Source organism: Zerene cesonia, chromosome 10 (genome assembly GCF_012273895.1).
Source record: "Zerene cesonia ecotype Mississippi chromosome 10, Zerene_cesonia_1.1, whole genome shotgun sequence".
Lineage (NCBI taxonomy): Eukaryota > Metazoa > Arthropoda > Insecta > Lepidoptera > Pieridae > Zerene > Zerene cesonia.
The window spans coordinates 6447756-6464962 of NC_052111.1; the positions used below are offsets into that span (position 1 = coordinate 6447756).

Here is a 17207-nt window from a genome sequence, read left to right on the forward strand (position 1 = left end):
TTTATATTATCAAAACAATACATTAATCATTAATCATACTATATTAAAAAGCATATCAGAAGCAATATAATTGTAGAAGCAGAAGCGAAAACTACACATAATATATTTTTAATTGCATTTTTTACACAAGCAATTTCGTTTAGTGTATGGCAGCATCGGTACCAGCTGTTCATTGCGATCGATAGATGTCGGTGGGTGTCGCTTTATTTTCGATGTAGCATAACGGTATCCGTAGTAAAATAACTCGCTGTCTTATAGGTAGTTCTTCGTTCTTCAATCTTTTTTAAAAATACGTGATGATAAAAATATAAATTAATTTCAATAATAATGACTGTAAATAATATCATGTGTTTTTTACCAGAATATACAGGTAGTCGGCATTGTCAGTTTTATTTTGGCATTACGAAAATTATCAATACTTAATACAAAATGCCATAGTCCGAAAACAGTGTTGTGTTTGTTTGCGGTGTTTCGGTGGTAACGATGGCTAACTCCCCGACAAGTATTGAGACGCAAATAGACAGTTTCTTAGAACAATTTAAAAGAAGTGCTTCGAAAGCCATGGAAGAACGTATGGAATGGCCTGATGGTCCATCGCCTGGCGCAGTCGTCAAATCTCGCAGTAGCTGTTTTGCTTTAGATTCTGCTTCTGGTGAGTTAAAATAGCCTTTCTTTTGTGTTTTAAACATAGAATACAAAAACTTTAACGGTGATAAAAATGCAATTTTAATTAAACAAAAAAATACGTAAGCAACACATTATGCATTAGGTATATAACTGACGTAATAATATTTTCTACCGGTAGTCTACAAGCGAGGAATTGTAAAATACATAATTTTATTACGAACTTACTTTCAAAAGTATTCCTTCTATTTTCAGATTTTCTTATATTTTTAAAAGATTATAAATGCAGTAAAAACATGTAAACATTAAATTTTATGTAGGACAGGAGCTTTCGTTTGCACTTTAATGATTATTCATTATTGTTACTTGTACGCAAATACGCGCCAAAAAGTAATTCAATTTGACAATAATACCATTTGATGTCAGTAACATATTAGTTATTTTTTTTAAAAAAGCATATGTCAGCATCCGTTTCCGAATTCGAAAAGGCATACAATTAGGCTGCAGGTAGAATTAGTATCTAGTATCTACATGAAATGACTTGAATTTTTAATGAATTTGAGATAAACTTATTGAAATACATACATCTTTTTTGTTATGAAACGTTTATTGTTTGTACTGTTTTTATTGTTTGCCTTGTTCCAAGCCAGCAAATGGATTAGAAAAATAAAAATAATATAAGTAGATTGGGGTCACCAAGCTAAATCCTTACACAATAAAATATAAGTTTTGTGTATACATACTTAGTATAAATTGTTAATATGTTTATTCTAGTGGAAGTTGAACGTTCGTTTTGGTTCCACGCCAGTGCGGACCCCTCGTAAGGCACAGCTTTTTTATTTTATTTAGATTAATTAGTATTAAAAATAAAAATAACAAACCTTCGTCTATAAAATGTTCGTCATAACGTCGTACGTAAATTTTATCAAATTTAATGATGACGTGCCTGTTTTAATTGTTGTGAGTTCTCAATATTTGCAATCTCATAAAAAAAGGATTTATCGTTTCTCAACTTTTCAATTAAAATTAATTGTTTCCTATTAATATGTAGTAGAAGACGGTTAATGTACATAAAAACAAACAAAAAATCATTAATTTAATGTTATTTTTTTCTAACGCACGAATGCACACACGTCGTTCGTCATAATAATAAAACCCAGTCGATTTATTTTATCCACACATATAATATTATGTATAGTAAAATATAAAGCAATATGTACATACACTAGATACTTATATCTAAGTATTTTTTTTTATATTCTGGTTTATTTGTAATTTTTATAATATTATTCGGTACTTGGATATCATATTAAAATTTAATTAGGAAGTATTTATCTACTGTATTTATTTTATACATCTCAATAAAGAAATAAACAAAATAATATTTCATAACTTGCAAGTGAAATTTAAATTGCCGCACGTGCCGTTCGTAGGACGGCGTCGATACGGAAATGTGATGCTTAGCACCGCCTAGCGGCCGCGCACTGTACTAATGACGTGTTCTACGGCGTCCTCCGATTTTATTCACGGAAAGTGTATCGCCATATTGCTTCCGTGAATTCAGTGAAATATTTGTACATTTCTCTCCAATTATGACTGTAATATCAAAATGAAGTGATATAAAACAATCCTCAGTCGATCATTAATAAGTGGGATACGGTTTTACGTTTCTCACGCGTTGATTTGAAGTGAAAAAGGTAAGTTTTGTTCTTCCTTTGCTATGACTATATGGCCCAATATTCCACGGGAGTTCGATCCGCTATGCGATAATGAAACTTAAAAAACGCGATTAAGGTTAATAATTGCACGGTTTTTGTTATGTTTATTTACATGAATTTGAAAAGTTATCGCGGTTTTCTTAAAAGAATCTTGGGTTTGCTAAAACATGAAGTCTTGAAGCGGTTGGGGCGGGTTAAAGCCGTGTCGCTCGATGGCCATTGTGCATACACGTATGTAAGTAGATACATGTGAAATGACATGAACGTTGGTTGTAGAGTAGCGTCGGCGTTACGATGTCTTTTGAAAAGATGGAAGTAGTAAATCCGGCTGAAAAAGAAGCGAGTGAAGTTCTGCATTCTCTTTTATCCGTGGAACGGCGGAGTGTGGACAGCAAGGAGGCCATAATTGTATCTATACCGTCTGACCAGAACGGGGGAGGTGAATACGGCGAGAGCGCCCAATGGCACACACCAGTAATGGGACAGCATTCTGTATTTGAACTTGGTGGGTCACAGAATATGCAACAGCATAATTATAATGGTCACCAGGAACAGGTACAGAACCAATAAATTATTAATTATCATTGACTGCTATGTATTGATACAAAATAACTTTATTGCGCTTTGATGTGAATAACGCACCAAGTTGATTTATTTTAATAGATACAGTATTTTTCTGTTAGAAAATATTAACACATTTGTAAAAACCTTTGGCGTTTTTAATTACAGGTTTTATGGCAAGGCCATACAATACAAGTTGAGAATGGCGATGCTAATATGCAAGGGATGCAAACTCAGTACTTGGAATTTGAAACAAATGTTGACGGCCAGGAAATGGATGTTGAAACAAAACCTAAAATGGAAAAGAAGGCTGTTGTAAAGAGGAAGAAAAAGGTTGCAGAGTCAGACAGTGATGAAGAAGTTCTAGGCAATACATTAGAAGATAATCCTGAACAGGTATACTTTTTTCAAATAAAATATTAACTGAGTTTCCAATAAAATACTATAATAATATTATCATCATAGAATGTGTGATGAATAAAGTCTATAAACACAGTGTTTAACAACTTGATGTATTGATAAGGTTAGTTTAATAAAAACTGTGTATCTGACTGATTCTAGCATCATAACTCCTAAAAGGATGAAGCACTTTGTTGCTTACTTTTGTTTTATGTTAAATATAAATTAGCTGTTTTAGAATAAGTATATCATTTTGTACTTTTTATTATACTCGGTACCAATTTAAATTGTATTTAGTGAAAGGCAAGTATTGAGTAACTGCCTTATCATAAGAAATGCTATTTTATAATGTTGATGATTTATTAAATTACTTATTTTCTTACTACCACTGTTATAATTAGGAGTATTAACAGCATCAAGTGTGTTGTATAATATACTTTTGAGGCTTCTCAGTCAAGATCAAATTCATTTGCATAGATTTGTTGTGTAAAGTTATGTTGTTGTGTATTCTATGAGATGTTAAGTTCAAGTACAGAATTATTTTTTTTAATACATCCATCTAGTACAATTTTTGTAAGATGTATATGATTTTAAAGCATATGTATTTAGTACTTGTTTCCAACTTCCAGGTAAAAGAGAGGCTAAAAAGGGGTTGTGATTGTAAGGATAATTGCTACCGAGGCCTGAACCCAGAAGCAGTCTATCGTCACCGCCTCAATATTGCTGAATTAACCAAAAGTGAACATGACATGTACTTGATGGGAATCACTATGGCCAGCTTGGCAAATCCAGCAGAAACCTCACGCCATAAAGTAAGAAGGAGATTAAGGGCATGCTATGTCTATCAGGGGAGGAAAGTTTGCTTAGAAGCATTCTTGTACTTGGAAAATGTCACTCATTACCAATTGAAACGCATCCGACAGCATGTTATGACACATGGCGTCGCCCCCCGTATACACGGTAATGTCGGCAAGAAACCTTATAACACATTCACATTGGATATTTATAAACATGCAACCAACTTCCTCAAAGAATATCTAAAACAACATGCCAGTTCACCCAAAGATGTTCAGCCGTCGGGTGAGAGTGGTAAAAAAGGTAGTAAGACTGTTATAATACAAGGTGACTCCAGAAAGCATCTGTTTGAAGCATATAAGGAATATGGAGAAATATTAGAACCAGGAGTGAAACTTATGGGTTATTCAACATTTAGAGCATTTATGAAAGATCAGTTCCCACATGTAAAGTTTGCAACTAAAAAACAGGAATTATCAAAGGATGTGGTGCCATTCCGTAGTGGTAAATGTATGAGTTACGACAAAAATAAGGATCCCATTAGAATACAACAAGAGAAAGAGAAAGCTGAGGCCAAGAAGGCAGCTATTGAAGCAAAGAAAAAAGAGGAACATGAAAGGGAACATCAAGCGCAACAACAGGCTCAGCAACAGCAGCAACAACAGCAACAGGTGCAGCAACAGCAACAACAACAACAACAACAGCAAGTGCAGCAAGTGCAAGTGCAACACCAACAGATGCAGAACCAACCGCATGTAGTTATACACCAGCAACAGCCGCAACAACAGCAGACTATGCAACAACAGATGTTGGTGCCCCAAGTGAGCCAGCACCAGCAAGTACTCACGCAGCAAGTTGGTGGCGTACAGCAAGTTGCTCAGCAGCATTGCGTCCAACCCCTCGGTGTGTCTGAAGACAATGGACAACCAGTGGAAATGGCACAACAAGTGATACCTCTGGCTGTGGTGCAACAACCTCAACAGGCATACATAGTGACTCCGGTGTCCCATTTCCAAACGCGAGTACAAGGCGCCTGGTACAGACATTGACAAAACACAATAATACCTATGGAGTCAACTAACGGGGAACATAAAAGCGCATACTTATAACAACAGATGACTAACGTGCTTGCGCTGTTCCAAATACGTTACTTCCTCGTAACTTTGGCAATAAGTTAGCAAAGATATTTAGACACCTTTTCAGTATTGATTGAAAACGGATTATACAATTATATATAAGGATAGTAATGTAATAATATTAATCATATTTACACTATCAAATTAGCAGTAGCTATGTATGTAGTTTATTTTATTTTAATTTGGTCTGATTGTGAAGAGTGGGTAGGTGAGCTCCATTCATTATTTTATGATACATTTTAAATCATTTTTAGTCTAACTGCATACAAATAAATAGTGCAGCTAGATAGGACACTTCTAAGGAGGGGTGAAAACATAAACTTTACGTAAATTTTATTCTACTATATACAATTATACAATTATATTTTTGGTGTTTTATGGGAAAAATGATAATGATCAATAATTTAATCACTCATAATAAAGACTGAAGTGATGTATAATGAAGATAATACTGATTTTTTAATATTAAAAAGTAATCATTTATAAATAGTACAGCAATGCAATGTATATCATGGTGAGTATATATATTACTTGCCCATTCTTCGCAATTGTCAATATGGAGTGCTCATTGCGTTTTAGTAGGTCTTTTGTGGACTAATATGTATTTAATCAAGTTTTAATTGAATATTGTTTTATAATTACGTCGCTCATCACAACACGTGTTAAGTTCAGTTACAAATGAAAGCAGTGCCTTCATAGAACTCGAAAGTAATTCATAGATATGGTTCGACTTATAGTTTAAAAGTGTCTAGGGTTATTACAACTAGTGATGTGGTGGTTTTGAACTGTTCTTTGCCATAACAAATATTTACATACATATCACATGAAAATAAAAAAAACTAAGGTTTGCTTCTATTCAGCAAAATAAACCTTAAAAACGTTTGTATAAGTTTTCACTTACACAAAATTATTGCTAATTACAGGAGTTCCCCCAGAAATTTAAAATTTTGGTGGAAATTTAATACTTAAGTACAAAATATTGCAATTTCTTGTTTCATCTCTATAAGTTAATTCACAAGGACTGATTAATTTGTAACCGCTTATTGTAATGTTTTTTTTTTATGTTGGAAAGTTTATTTCATTTATGATGATGTATATTTTGTGTATCAAAAAAGAAATCAAATACAGTAGCACTGAACTCGTTTTTAATAGAAATAAAGCTATGGAAATTAAAAAGTAAAGAAATAAAAATTAATTTTATGCCATAGAAAAATATACTTTTCGTAAAAAATAACTTCTTTTATTACATAATTATTAAAATTAATGCCACGTTTTCATTTTTGTCTCAAAAGATTTCATTGTTTCAGCACCAGATTTACAAGCTATAATTTATATTAAAACAAGTTCAGATACTGTCAATGTAATTTGAAATTTTTTTTTAATGATGAATCAAATTGAAATGAAAAAGTTTTATTTGTAATCTCTTGTATTTCGATCTAAGGTAATTTGTAACGTAAGTATAAGAATATAACCGTTCAGTAATAACTCGTAGAAAGTACAGAAATGTGCCTAGAAAATATGCTTATTCGTATATTTTTATAGTGCGGAGATTTGGAAGATTCGGAGCCGTCGTTACTGTATACGTTTTGTTTCTAAGACAATAACTAATATGTGCTGCCAGTTTGGAAGCATGAAATGTTTATAATAGATAAAACATTTTACTGTATTGCAATTTTTACTACGAGGAATATATGGTCTGAACATTGAAGCCACAATCAGTCAAACAATTAATGTATCGACGCGCTTTGAATCGTAGTATACACCTAGAATATTCGGCGTAATGTTCCAAATTTTTTAAACGTAGGAAGACATGATGTGATAGAAAATAAACTTTTTTACGCTACTACAATATCTTTTATTTTGCATTTACGGCGGCAATCCGATTATATTGACGTTTATTGAACCAATCACAACGGCGTGAAACGAAATAATTTGCAAGCGTTGGTGATTGTTCTAAATTGTGGTACAGGACGACGAAGGTCTGATCTGGATTGCACCCACGCTTTCCTCGATGCGGTGCCGCGTTACAGGATTGTCGGGGGTGTGCGTTTGTTGCACTCGCACTTGCCTCATTGCTCGGACCGCAGTACTTCATTAAATCTCCGCGGCAATTTGTAAACAAAACTCATTGTTTCGTCCTCAATCGGACAGTTTGACGATGGCTACTTGAGTTGGCGCGCGCGTTGTCAACTTTCCGCTCGGTGACCTCTGACGAATATGAAGTTTTGGAAGTGCTGTTCTAAGCGCAAACACCGCGAAGCTGGTATGTTAGTGATACCTAGTACCTATACCCAAATTTATACAATTAATTATTGTCCTAATAAAGCCTTTTTCAATTACATATACGATATTATTAGTGTTAAAGCCAAGCAATTCAACACGTACGAAATGCTTAATTTAGCTAACATATGTCTAATAATTATAGGTACCCAGTTAAAAAGGTTGTTTTATTCTTTCTTTCACACTCACTCACGAGACTGTATACTTACTGTCACCAATTTTATTTTTCTTTCAATAGCATATACGATAAGAGAACATATCCATTGATAACCGCTCCCATCTTATTTATGTGATTCTATACTACCTACGCTAATGCAATCACGTACCTACGCAAAACAAACTTTAATATAGCTAAAGGAACACTTATAACACCAAATTTTATTCTATAATGTTACAGTGACCGTAATAATTACTGTGAGTATTCTCAAGATTTTGCAAAGTTCCAACGATGAAAACATTCGTCCTTATTGAAACAAGATGCTGACCTTGTCGATAAAAAACAAAATGACGGAATGATTCGTTACGTATATGATACCCACGTTGTATCGATTATAGCTAAGTTTTATTGAGAACATTTCGCTGTGCGTTATTTTCTTACACATTATACAATATATATTAGTTGTTGTCTCACTTTGTTATACATAAAAAATTGCTCTGGTCGCTAAATTACGTTGTTTTCGTGATAAACTTTCAACGGTAGTTAAGCCCATTTAAGTCACTTATGAAGCTGGGGAGAAAGAACAATGAAGCGTCAATTGGCGTGGTTTAATATTAATATATCCTCTGTTATAACTTTATGGATCAACTCGTTTTAACGTAAACAGCTACTTACGTACATCAGTTTATATTTTTCAAGATATACCTAATGCGCTGATCTCTTACGAAATTACTACTATTTGGCCAAATAAAGAATTTATTTTCTTGGTATCGAACTTTAGACCCTTTTCCCATATGACCTCACACTATTTAAAATCAATGTGATATGCTTAGATTCTATAATTTTTTATTAAAATTGACTCCAATAAATAAGTTGGTGCTTTAGGACTGTTAACATTTTACTGGTGATTCAATTTAATTTATAGCTTAGATATATAAGGTATTGTAAAGTTGCCAATAGAATTGTTCACTGGTCAATTGTTATGCCAATAGCGGTCTGACCAACGTCTTTTGTTTTGCTCAATAATTTTCCTGTATGGCCTCCATTGTCGACAAAGTAGACATACTTTCCCATAATAATCATTGGAATAAGATCCTACCTAGTGCCTACTTACGAGTATATAGTTGGCCTATATGAAAAACTATTGAAAGCTAGATATAATGTAACAATAAAGTTTAAGTAACGCGACTGTCTAAAAAAACACATACATACTTACCTATGTAATATACCGGCCTTTGTAACTACCTGTCCTTAAAATTTATAAATTATTATCGATTAACAAATCAAAACGTTCTTTAGAGTAGATATCTACAGTTGACCCTTTGCCATGGTTACGCTAGCTCAGTATTATAACATTTCCTTTATCATCCAACTTATCTGGCCTCAAGGTGACTGCGGTTATTATCCCCAAAGGATCGGCTATCGAACTGAATGTCGCCACTGAATTTTATAGACTAACAATAGCTTTAGATTCGCACAGGAAAGACACGTCCATTTCCAAGTATATAGAACAATAGATGAATAAATGATAATTTATAAGTATCACTTTTGGAATAAGTTTGTCGCTATTATAATTATCAAAGAAAAGAATATTGTGATGGTAAACACATTTTATTAATTGGAGCTGTAAGTATTGCGGCCATCTTGTTTTATAGTTCTATCCATGTTTAAATTTTTAATGTTATCAGAACATATATTTCTAACTCTATATAATAAAATTCCATATATATCCTATCCTGTCTCTTCTATACATTCATTCATTAAGTTGGTGAATATATTTAAAAACAAATAACTAACATGTGCGAACATATGAGCGGTGTTTTTTTTTTTTACTTTTTCTACTTCGATTCTGAAATTACGCCCACCCACCGAGTTCTAATTACAATTGCACATAAAATGTAATATAAAACGGAGCTAATAGAACGTGTCCTAATGGAAACTAAATAGGTATTAGGTACAGAGGTGTTCGCGTTTATGGTTATAAATAGTGCGGTGAAGCCACACAAAACATTACAAAATTCTAAACAAATTTTACTAGGAGTTTTAAAGAAGAGATTTTTAATGCTCTGTCTTGGTAAAAGTTGTTATATTTATTCAATAACCTACACAATTTACACAATACCAAATGATAAATATAGAAATAAAGTATATTCAGTACATATTTTGTTAAATACCTATTAATAATTATTGATTTAACTCTTTTGTATTAGATAGTTCGTAGTTATATTTGTATATATGTAAGTATTTTACTAGTAATTGTCGATGGCTAAAATAAACTTTTCAACTATGAATTCTAGGAATGTATCTAGAAGGCTGTTTTTAAATTTTAAGATGCTAAAAATTTGTTATAAATTGTAAGACTTGTTTCCCAGATACCTCGTTCTAATTGTTGATAAAATAAACAAGTAGGTACGATGAGTACAAAATATAAATACAGTTCACCTAAGCGTTGGAAATTTATTTATTTATGTTACATTAGCATTGCGCCCGCGGCTTCGCTCGCGTAGATGATAAAATTTTGTACTTCGTGTATTTTCGAAGAAGAAGCATTATTACATTTTTACGAACAAAATAACTATTTAGGAAACAAATTTTTCTTTCTAACACCTATTCAATGACACTTAATTAATGACATATTCATGAATTTATTTTTGCCCCCGTTTCCATTTTATATGGACAGCCATCCCTAAAAATTATTTTTTTCAAAAATGTAAAATGTAGCCTTTAAGTTGAACCTAATCTTGCTCTATGACCACATAAAATTTTGTCAAAATCAGCCCAGAGGTTTTATATAATTTACGTATATACGGACAGACGAACAAAAATAAACATTTACTAACCATAAAATTATTTTGGGGTTTATTAAACATCCATATTGCATAGCACATACTCATTTTTTTAAATATTTAATGTACGGAAATTTTCTGGATACTGTTTAAATTTATAGATGGATTTAGCAGAAAAAAATCTTTCTTAACGTAGTTATATTATTGGTGCGTGTTTACAGTATTTAATTTAAGGTAATTTTAACCGAACAAGTAAGATTCAATTTTATGCTTCAGGGACTACTATCTTGCAATAAAGCTAACATAGATTGAATTATTAGTATTTATTTCATTGTCTGTTTTCGCTAGATCTAGAGTTTTTTTTTGATTTTGAAACAATAAAAAATAAAAAACGTACGTTAGGTGCTTACAGTATGGTCCTATTTTGTAACAACTTCCCTTCAATCTAATCTTACAGGTCTTAAAAAAATCGATGTTCTATCACCCGTAGTCAAATAAGTTTTAATCCCGATTGTATCATATTTTTTTGTTACTAGTGATTCTTTGTCGGTTTGATAGGAAATTGTTATTTTGTCTTTAAAAATAAAAGGAGTTAACATTAGATATTGATTACAAAATTACAATAAAAAAATATAGGTAGGCACCTATTACTTTATATTGAGGAGTGATTGCACTCGATCCAATCCATAAGTTAATTAAAGATCTAATTCTTTTCTGCATCTATATTTATAACTATTGTGGTCTTCATCGTTAAGTACAGGCTTTTCAGTCACACGATATGTCACCGCGATCCTATTACGAGTTTAATATGAATAGTAAATCGTTTTGATAAATGTTTTGAACATTTATTAGAAAAATTGTAAGTATGATGTTTTGAAAAAACTTGCTGAACTGTAAATGAAAAATAGTAAATGAATAATAAAATCATATCGCTTGACTATTCGTTAAGCATCTGCCAAAAAACATTGACGCAGGTGATATGACGTTTATCAATTGTAATCGGTGTTCTCGTCACATGCAGATCAAGATTACATCACAATAGCTGCAAAGTATAGTAGATGTAGGCCGGCGAGGCGGGAGGCACGGGCATCCCATTGCGGAAGGACGTCGGCCCGCCAACGCCAGTTCGCGTTCTGTCATCGTAGTAACCGATGCGCGCCATTGAATCGTTCGCGCGCAAACGTGTTTGAATTTCGTTTAAAATTTGTAAACGTTTGTTCGTTAACGGTTGTGAATGTACCAGCCAGTGATATGAAAATACGTTTTGAAGTGCCAAACAAATTGGAAATTATCTTCGGACGAGGTAGCACGTATTTATATTGCCTATAATGTTTGTCTACCTGCATAATGAATGTTTACTTACCGGCTTTTGTAGCGACTATCAATTTATCTACCATACCATTATGAGTAGTGGGTTTTACTTTTGATATTAAAATGGGTGCCATTTATCAATACACCCAATTTCCTATAAATTTTACGTTTGATCGACTACTATCCTTAGGTAGATACACAAACGTTAACTTTTTTGTATTTGGTAATATAATACATATTTTTATTACAAGAGTTAATTATGAAGGTTAAACACGAACTCCCTACATAATATCAAGTTACATAACATATGTATATGATACGCTTAATTAATATAACCATATTATAAAATACATATGCAGACCTGGCTTATTATTAGGTTACTCTGTGGGAGACCAAACTCAAACGCGATGCGGTGCAAATTGTTGAGTGAAATTGAAATTTAAATTGTGTGCCCATATTAATAAATTTTAATTGTTTTTTTTGTTTCGTTTTTTAAGACGTTTTGTTGAACAGAAAGTATGTTTATTTCCAAACTTTGTAAAATACATAATATATTTATTCTTTCATTTATCATATGTATTATAAACGTTTTATGTACATTTGAAATGGTATAAAAGTACATAAAGATAATTTAAATCATGCAAATTACGTGCCATTAGCGTAAAAATTCCAAACGTATTTACTTTCCAATAGAATAATCACATTTAATGATATGATTGCCTATTAATTTATTTGTGATCGTAAAACATCCAATATAATGTTTTATGATCATATAATTTAGTAATCATAAAAATAATTGATTCAACAGCAAGTCTGATACTTACATACAAATTCATTAAAGTGAAAGATGTATGATTTAATGATTATCAATAAATAAATAGCACTAAAGTTTTTTCAATATTTAGTAATATTTTATAAGACAAACAGACAATTTAAGCTTTCTTCAATTTAGGATCAAATTCTTCTTACTTATTTTAAAACTCATTAATTATAATCTCCATGAGTACAAAGTACTTAAGTACGAGTATGCATGGATTAAAAAAAAACTGTTCAGACCGATTTGCCTCAAATAATAAATTATTCATATATACAGTTGAATCTTGAGAAAAATACATACGTATGAGATTAAGTTAAGTTAAAAGTTATATGCGTTGTTCAAGCCCCAGAATGAAAAACGAAAATCAGCTAATTGCCTGACCTGAGTGAACGATATATAATGTTTCATTCCTGAGAGTGCAGTATAAGGCTTAAAATTGTTCATTACCGTAAAACGAAACAATTATGCTACTGTATTATATATTATATGCATCGTTTTATCTTCTTAATAATTTTATCACACTAATATTATAAACGTGAAAGATTATTTGGATGTTTATCTGTCAAACACGCTGAAACTACTGAACGGTTTTTGATGACATTTGGTATACAGACATGGTATGAGCTTCAGTGATAAAATACTTTTATCCCGATTAAATGCTCCCTTGGGTTAAAACAGGAATCTTGACATCTGGGTGGAGCCTTAAATTTTACATCCAGAAAGCCACTATGATGTAGGCATCTGGTAAGAAAGAATTTTGACAAATTCTACCACCAAGGGGATAAAATAGAGGATGGGAATTTGTAGTTATGGTTGTTGGAGTTTCTTTCATTTTGTTTTAATACTGTAAATGGAAACAATGTTTTTCCGACCAACTGGTTGTGCGAAGCAAAGATCACTCTCATCAGGTTTAATGGATAAAAAACTTTTTGTTCAGACATTAATACGGGCGCTTGTTACCATTTGCTGAACGTAAGTACATTAGCTAATATAATTTTTATCAGCTTTTGCTTGTCGCTTCGTTGTCATGCACTTCATTGAGTGACATATAATAAAAAAAAAAATTATCTCCTTTTCCTCCTTTCAAATTTTCCTGTAAGTTTTAACTGTAGTAGTTGATCGAAAACGTTAAATCCATACTACGGCATTTATTGATACTGATAGATACTGATATTATTATTTGTGCTTCCAAAAAAACTTAAATTGTAACGGCTATTACACACCTGCCGTTTGTGGCCAAAGGTTCTGACATGTGCCAGGATGCAGTTTAAACAATAAATTATCTGATAATCTTCTGTTAATCAACTTATTTCATAGAATCTATACTTAATATTCTAAAGCTGAAGAGTTTATTTGTTTGTTTGAACGCACTAATCTCAGGAACTACTGCTCCGATTTGAAAAATCCATTCAGTGTTAGATTGCCCATGTATTGAGGAATGTTATAGGCTACATATGTTCCATGTATATTAATTAAATTATCATAATCATAATAGTTTATAACTTGCTATAGATATTAAGTGCGTTTAAAAATAAACATAACAATTTAGTCTTGAATTAATGTTTTGTACTTTTAATGGCCTAACTTAAAAAAAAAATATAATGCATGTACTTTGTAGTGGCAACTGTCCATATTTTGGGTCCATAGAAGGACAAAGACATGAACCCATATTCAAAAGCTTCTACGTTTATTTGGCGCATTATAAAAAAAAATGGATATTGGGTCACTACTTACATTTCGCTGATATACAAAACATATACGATTAATATAAATTTTCATTAAACGTGTTTTATCTCGCTAAGCTTACACGAGGGAGCCTACGCTATTAATATATTTTATCTAACATAATATTCTAGTGCAAGAAGCTGATAGTGCGTGTTATGAATATAGCACTGATAACGTTGCTAACTACCTATAACACTACAGTATAGTTAGAGTATATAGTTGTAGGTACTATAATATGAATACTAATACCCATGATACATGTCTAGGATCCATAAAAACTTTATAAACACCTAAAAGATAAACCGTAAAAGAACTATAAGCAAAGTAGTCTTTCTTTCTGAATTTAGTTTATAAAAATATGATAAATGTTATGCAAATAAAAATGATATTCATATTTCACGTTTTTTTTATCTACTATTAAATAAAATTAATTTTTTAAAAGCTTTTTCCATTTTTAGTATAAGCCAGTGTATTTCATGTAATTAGTCGACTAAGCGGCACTGGGCTTCGGCTAATAATTACGGGCGAAAGCGTTCAGATTCAGAGTGCTCTTGTTTGCCAGATCCATTTTGAAATATTATCCTGATATAAGGCTTTACTGCATTAGGTTAACGTCAAATAATTTTATAAGAGCGTCACAATCGCGGGTTGACATTAAAAGTTCGTATCGCTATTCTCCATTTAAAGACCCATCCTATAACAAAATGTTTAACTAATGACTGAGATATAGGATAGATTTTACGGTAGTTAAATTATGAAGCTATTTTATAGTCCAAGCTTTTAGAGCATTTGATAACATTCTAAAAATCTTCCAGAATACAACTGTAATAGTTTCTGAAATTATTTGTTAACGGACGTATCATTTGGGGTCGATTTGTAGTTCTCAAATTACAACAACTGTTTACGTCGAATATATGTAACCTTATTAAAGGGAAGACAACACAGAGTGAACAATGTAAAAGCTAGCTATAACTAGCTGGAAGTTTGGCACAAACTTCTTCATTGTCAGAAGTGCAGAGTGTCATTACACTATAGCCCCTTGTGCACAGCGATGGCGACTACTGGGAATAATTGCTGTAAGGTTGTAAGGACAGTATAGTCCTTACCTAAATGCACAGAATTAACATTAATTATGCTTTGTATATCAGTACTATGGTAGAATAGTTAAGAAACACAAAATTTAGTTTTTTTTTTACAATTAGTTATGTCAAGAAAAATATTATTTTGTGAATTGAGATGTGATGTACAAATTCAGAAAATTTTTTTGAATAAATGGGCAACTGAGATCAACACGGCCCATTAACATTCGCAGAGGTCGTGCCTGAGTGAATGCGCTGTCCGCTTTTAAGGGGTTAGGAATAAGGAAAAGATTGAGGATTGGAAAGAAGAAATGGACTAGGAAGGGTGAGAAAAGAAATTGGCCTCCGGCTCTTCCACTCACCGTACGGAACACATTAGTAGTTCCCTAGTGCTTTAAAAATTTATTTACAAAATAAAAATCAAAACTTTTTTATCATAACAGAGAACAATAGTAATCTATTACACATTACTGCTTCTGTAATACTCATTTCTTTCAAGCTTAACATTGCCCTTAACCTCAATGCCGTGGACTGACAACAAAACGTATATCTAGCTACATCATACCAACAAAGAAAAGTTAATCACGACTCGGTATATAAACTTTACTATTCTTTCTTCATATTCTCTTTATGTGGAGATGCGAGAGCGTTGTTTGTGACACGTTATTGTAAACAATTGAAGTTATAATTCCGTATATTTGTATTTTAACGATGTTCTTATATGAAATTTATTTTTAGATATATTGTCTTTGTTTCGTATAAGCTGTAAAACGACCAGACGTCTCTTTTCCAGAAATTCATTACATCGATAATTACTCAAATATAAATAGACCTTATATGGTACTGACTTGGAAAGAGGAGAATTAAAGGGCTTGAACCAATTCATACCTATGTTCATATTATAGATTTCTGGATCGTCTTAGTGTTCTCGTGCCGAGAGCTGAATTTTCCAATGCGAATAAGAGTTTAGGTTGAACGTAGACATGCGTCAATCTCGCAGCTCATTAATAAATTATTATTTCCATCCACGATTAGATTCCAGATTTAACAATACTATATAAATATCATACACACATTATTTGCATTTCATTTCATTCAATGGTAAAATGTACCTAAATGCGAAGTGTGATTAAGTCGTTGGGTAGAAAATAGGAACTTTCCTTATTTGAGTAGAACGAACTATTTAGTTAATAGTTGATAAACAAAAATAATGTATAATTTCAATTATTAACCTTTGCGTTAAATTAATAATTTGTACACTCACAATCACTATAATCTCACCGAAGGAGTTTGGTTTGATTTTAAATATTGGAGAAGGATTTCCAAGATTTTACCATGATTTTATATTTTACAGACGATTCAAAATATAAAAATTGTAACTTCTTATTTAAATACTTATCACATTAGTTAAGTGTCTTGTCAAGGTTGAAGAACAATAGATGTTTGCGTCATGTCAACTCATTGAAAATGATTTCGCTTTCGGAAAAGACTACTTCACGTAAATGACATTAGGATACAGTTTATATAAAAAGCTTGTATAGGAACGTCTACAATGTCGGTTCCATGATTTAACTTTGATGTTATAACCATTGAATGACGATAGAGGTATCTTGCCGCTCCATTAATTTTGATAAAATGTGAAATCCTTACGCACAATGCCAAGGAAACCAGATTTATTCGTTTCTTTTTCAGTTGATCATTCTGTGTTGTCTACACAAGAATGTCTTCGAGAATGCTATGCCTTATTCATGAAATTCAAGTTTTTGGTAAGCGTTTTATATACCTACATTCGGTACGGAGATGAATGTTGAAATGAAAC

General features: G+C 32.1%; 1 protein-coding gene across 7 annotated transcripts in view; it reads left to right on the forward strand.

The window, feature by feature from the left end:
• Positions 1-221: 221 nt before the first annotated feature.
• LOC119829249 (guanine nucleotide exchange factor DBS-like) overlaps positions 222-17207 on the forward strand; it is a 74972-nt gene continuing 57986 nt past the window's right edge. For 2 of the 7 annotated variants that reach the window (XR_005287802.1, XM_038351655.1), the window contains exon 1: positions 222-652. Coding sequence is in view for 5 of the 7 variants with exons in the window: in XM_038351655.1 (XP_038207583.1) it covers positions 484-652 (169 nt within the window). In the remaining 2 variants the exon portion in view is untranslated. Of the gene's footprint in view, positions 653-2118; positions 2322-7319; positions 7497-11532; positions 11763-17207 lie in introns of those variants that run through there. The other 5 variants (XM_038351649.1, XM_038351656.1, XM_038351652.1 and 2 more) reach the window with 5 other exon arrangements.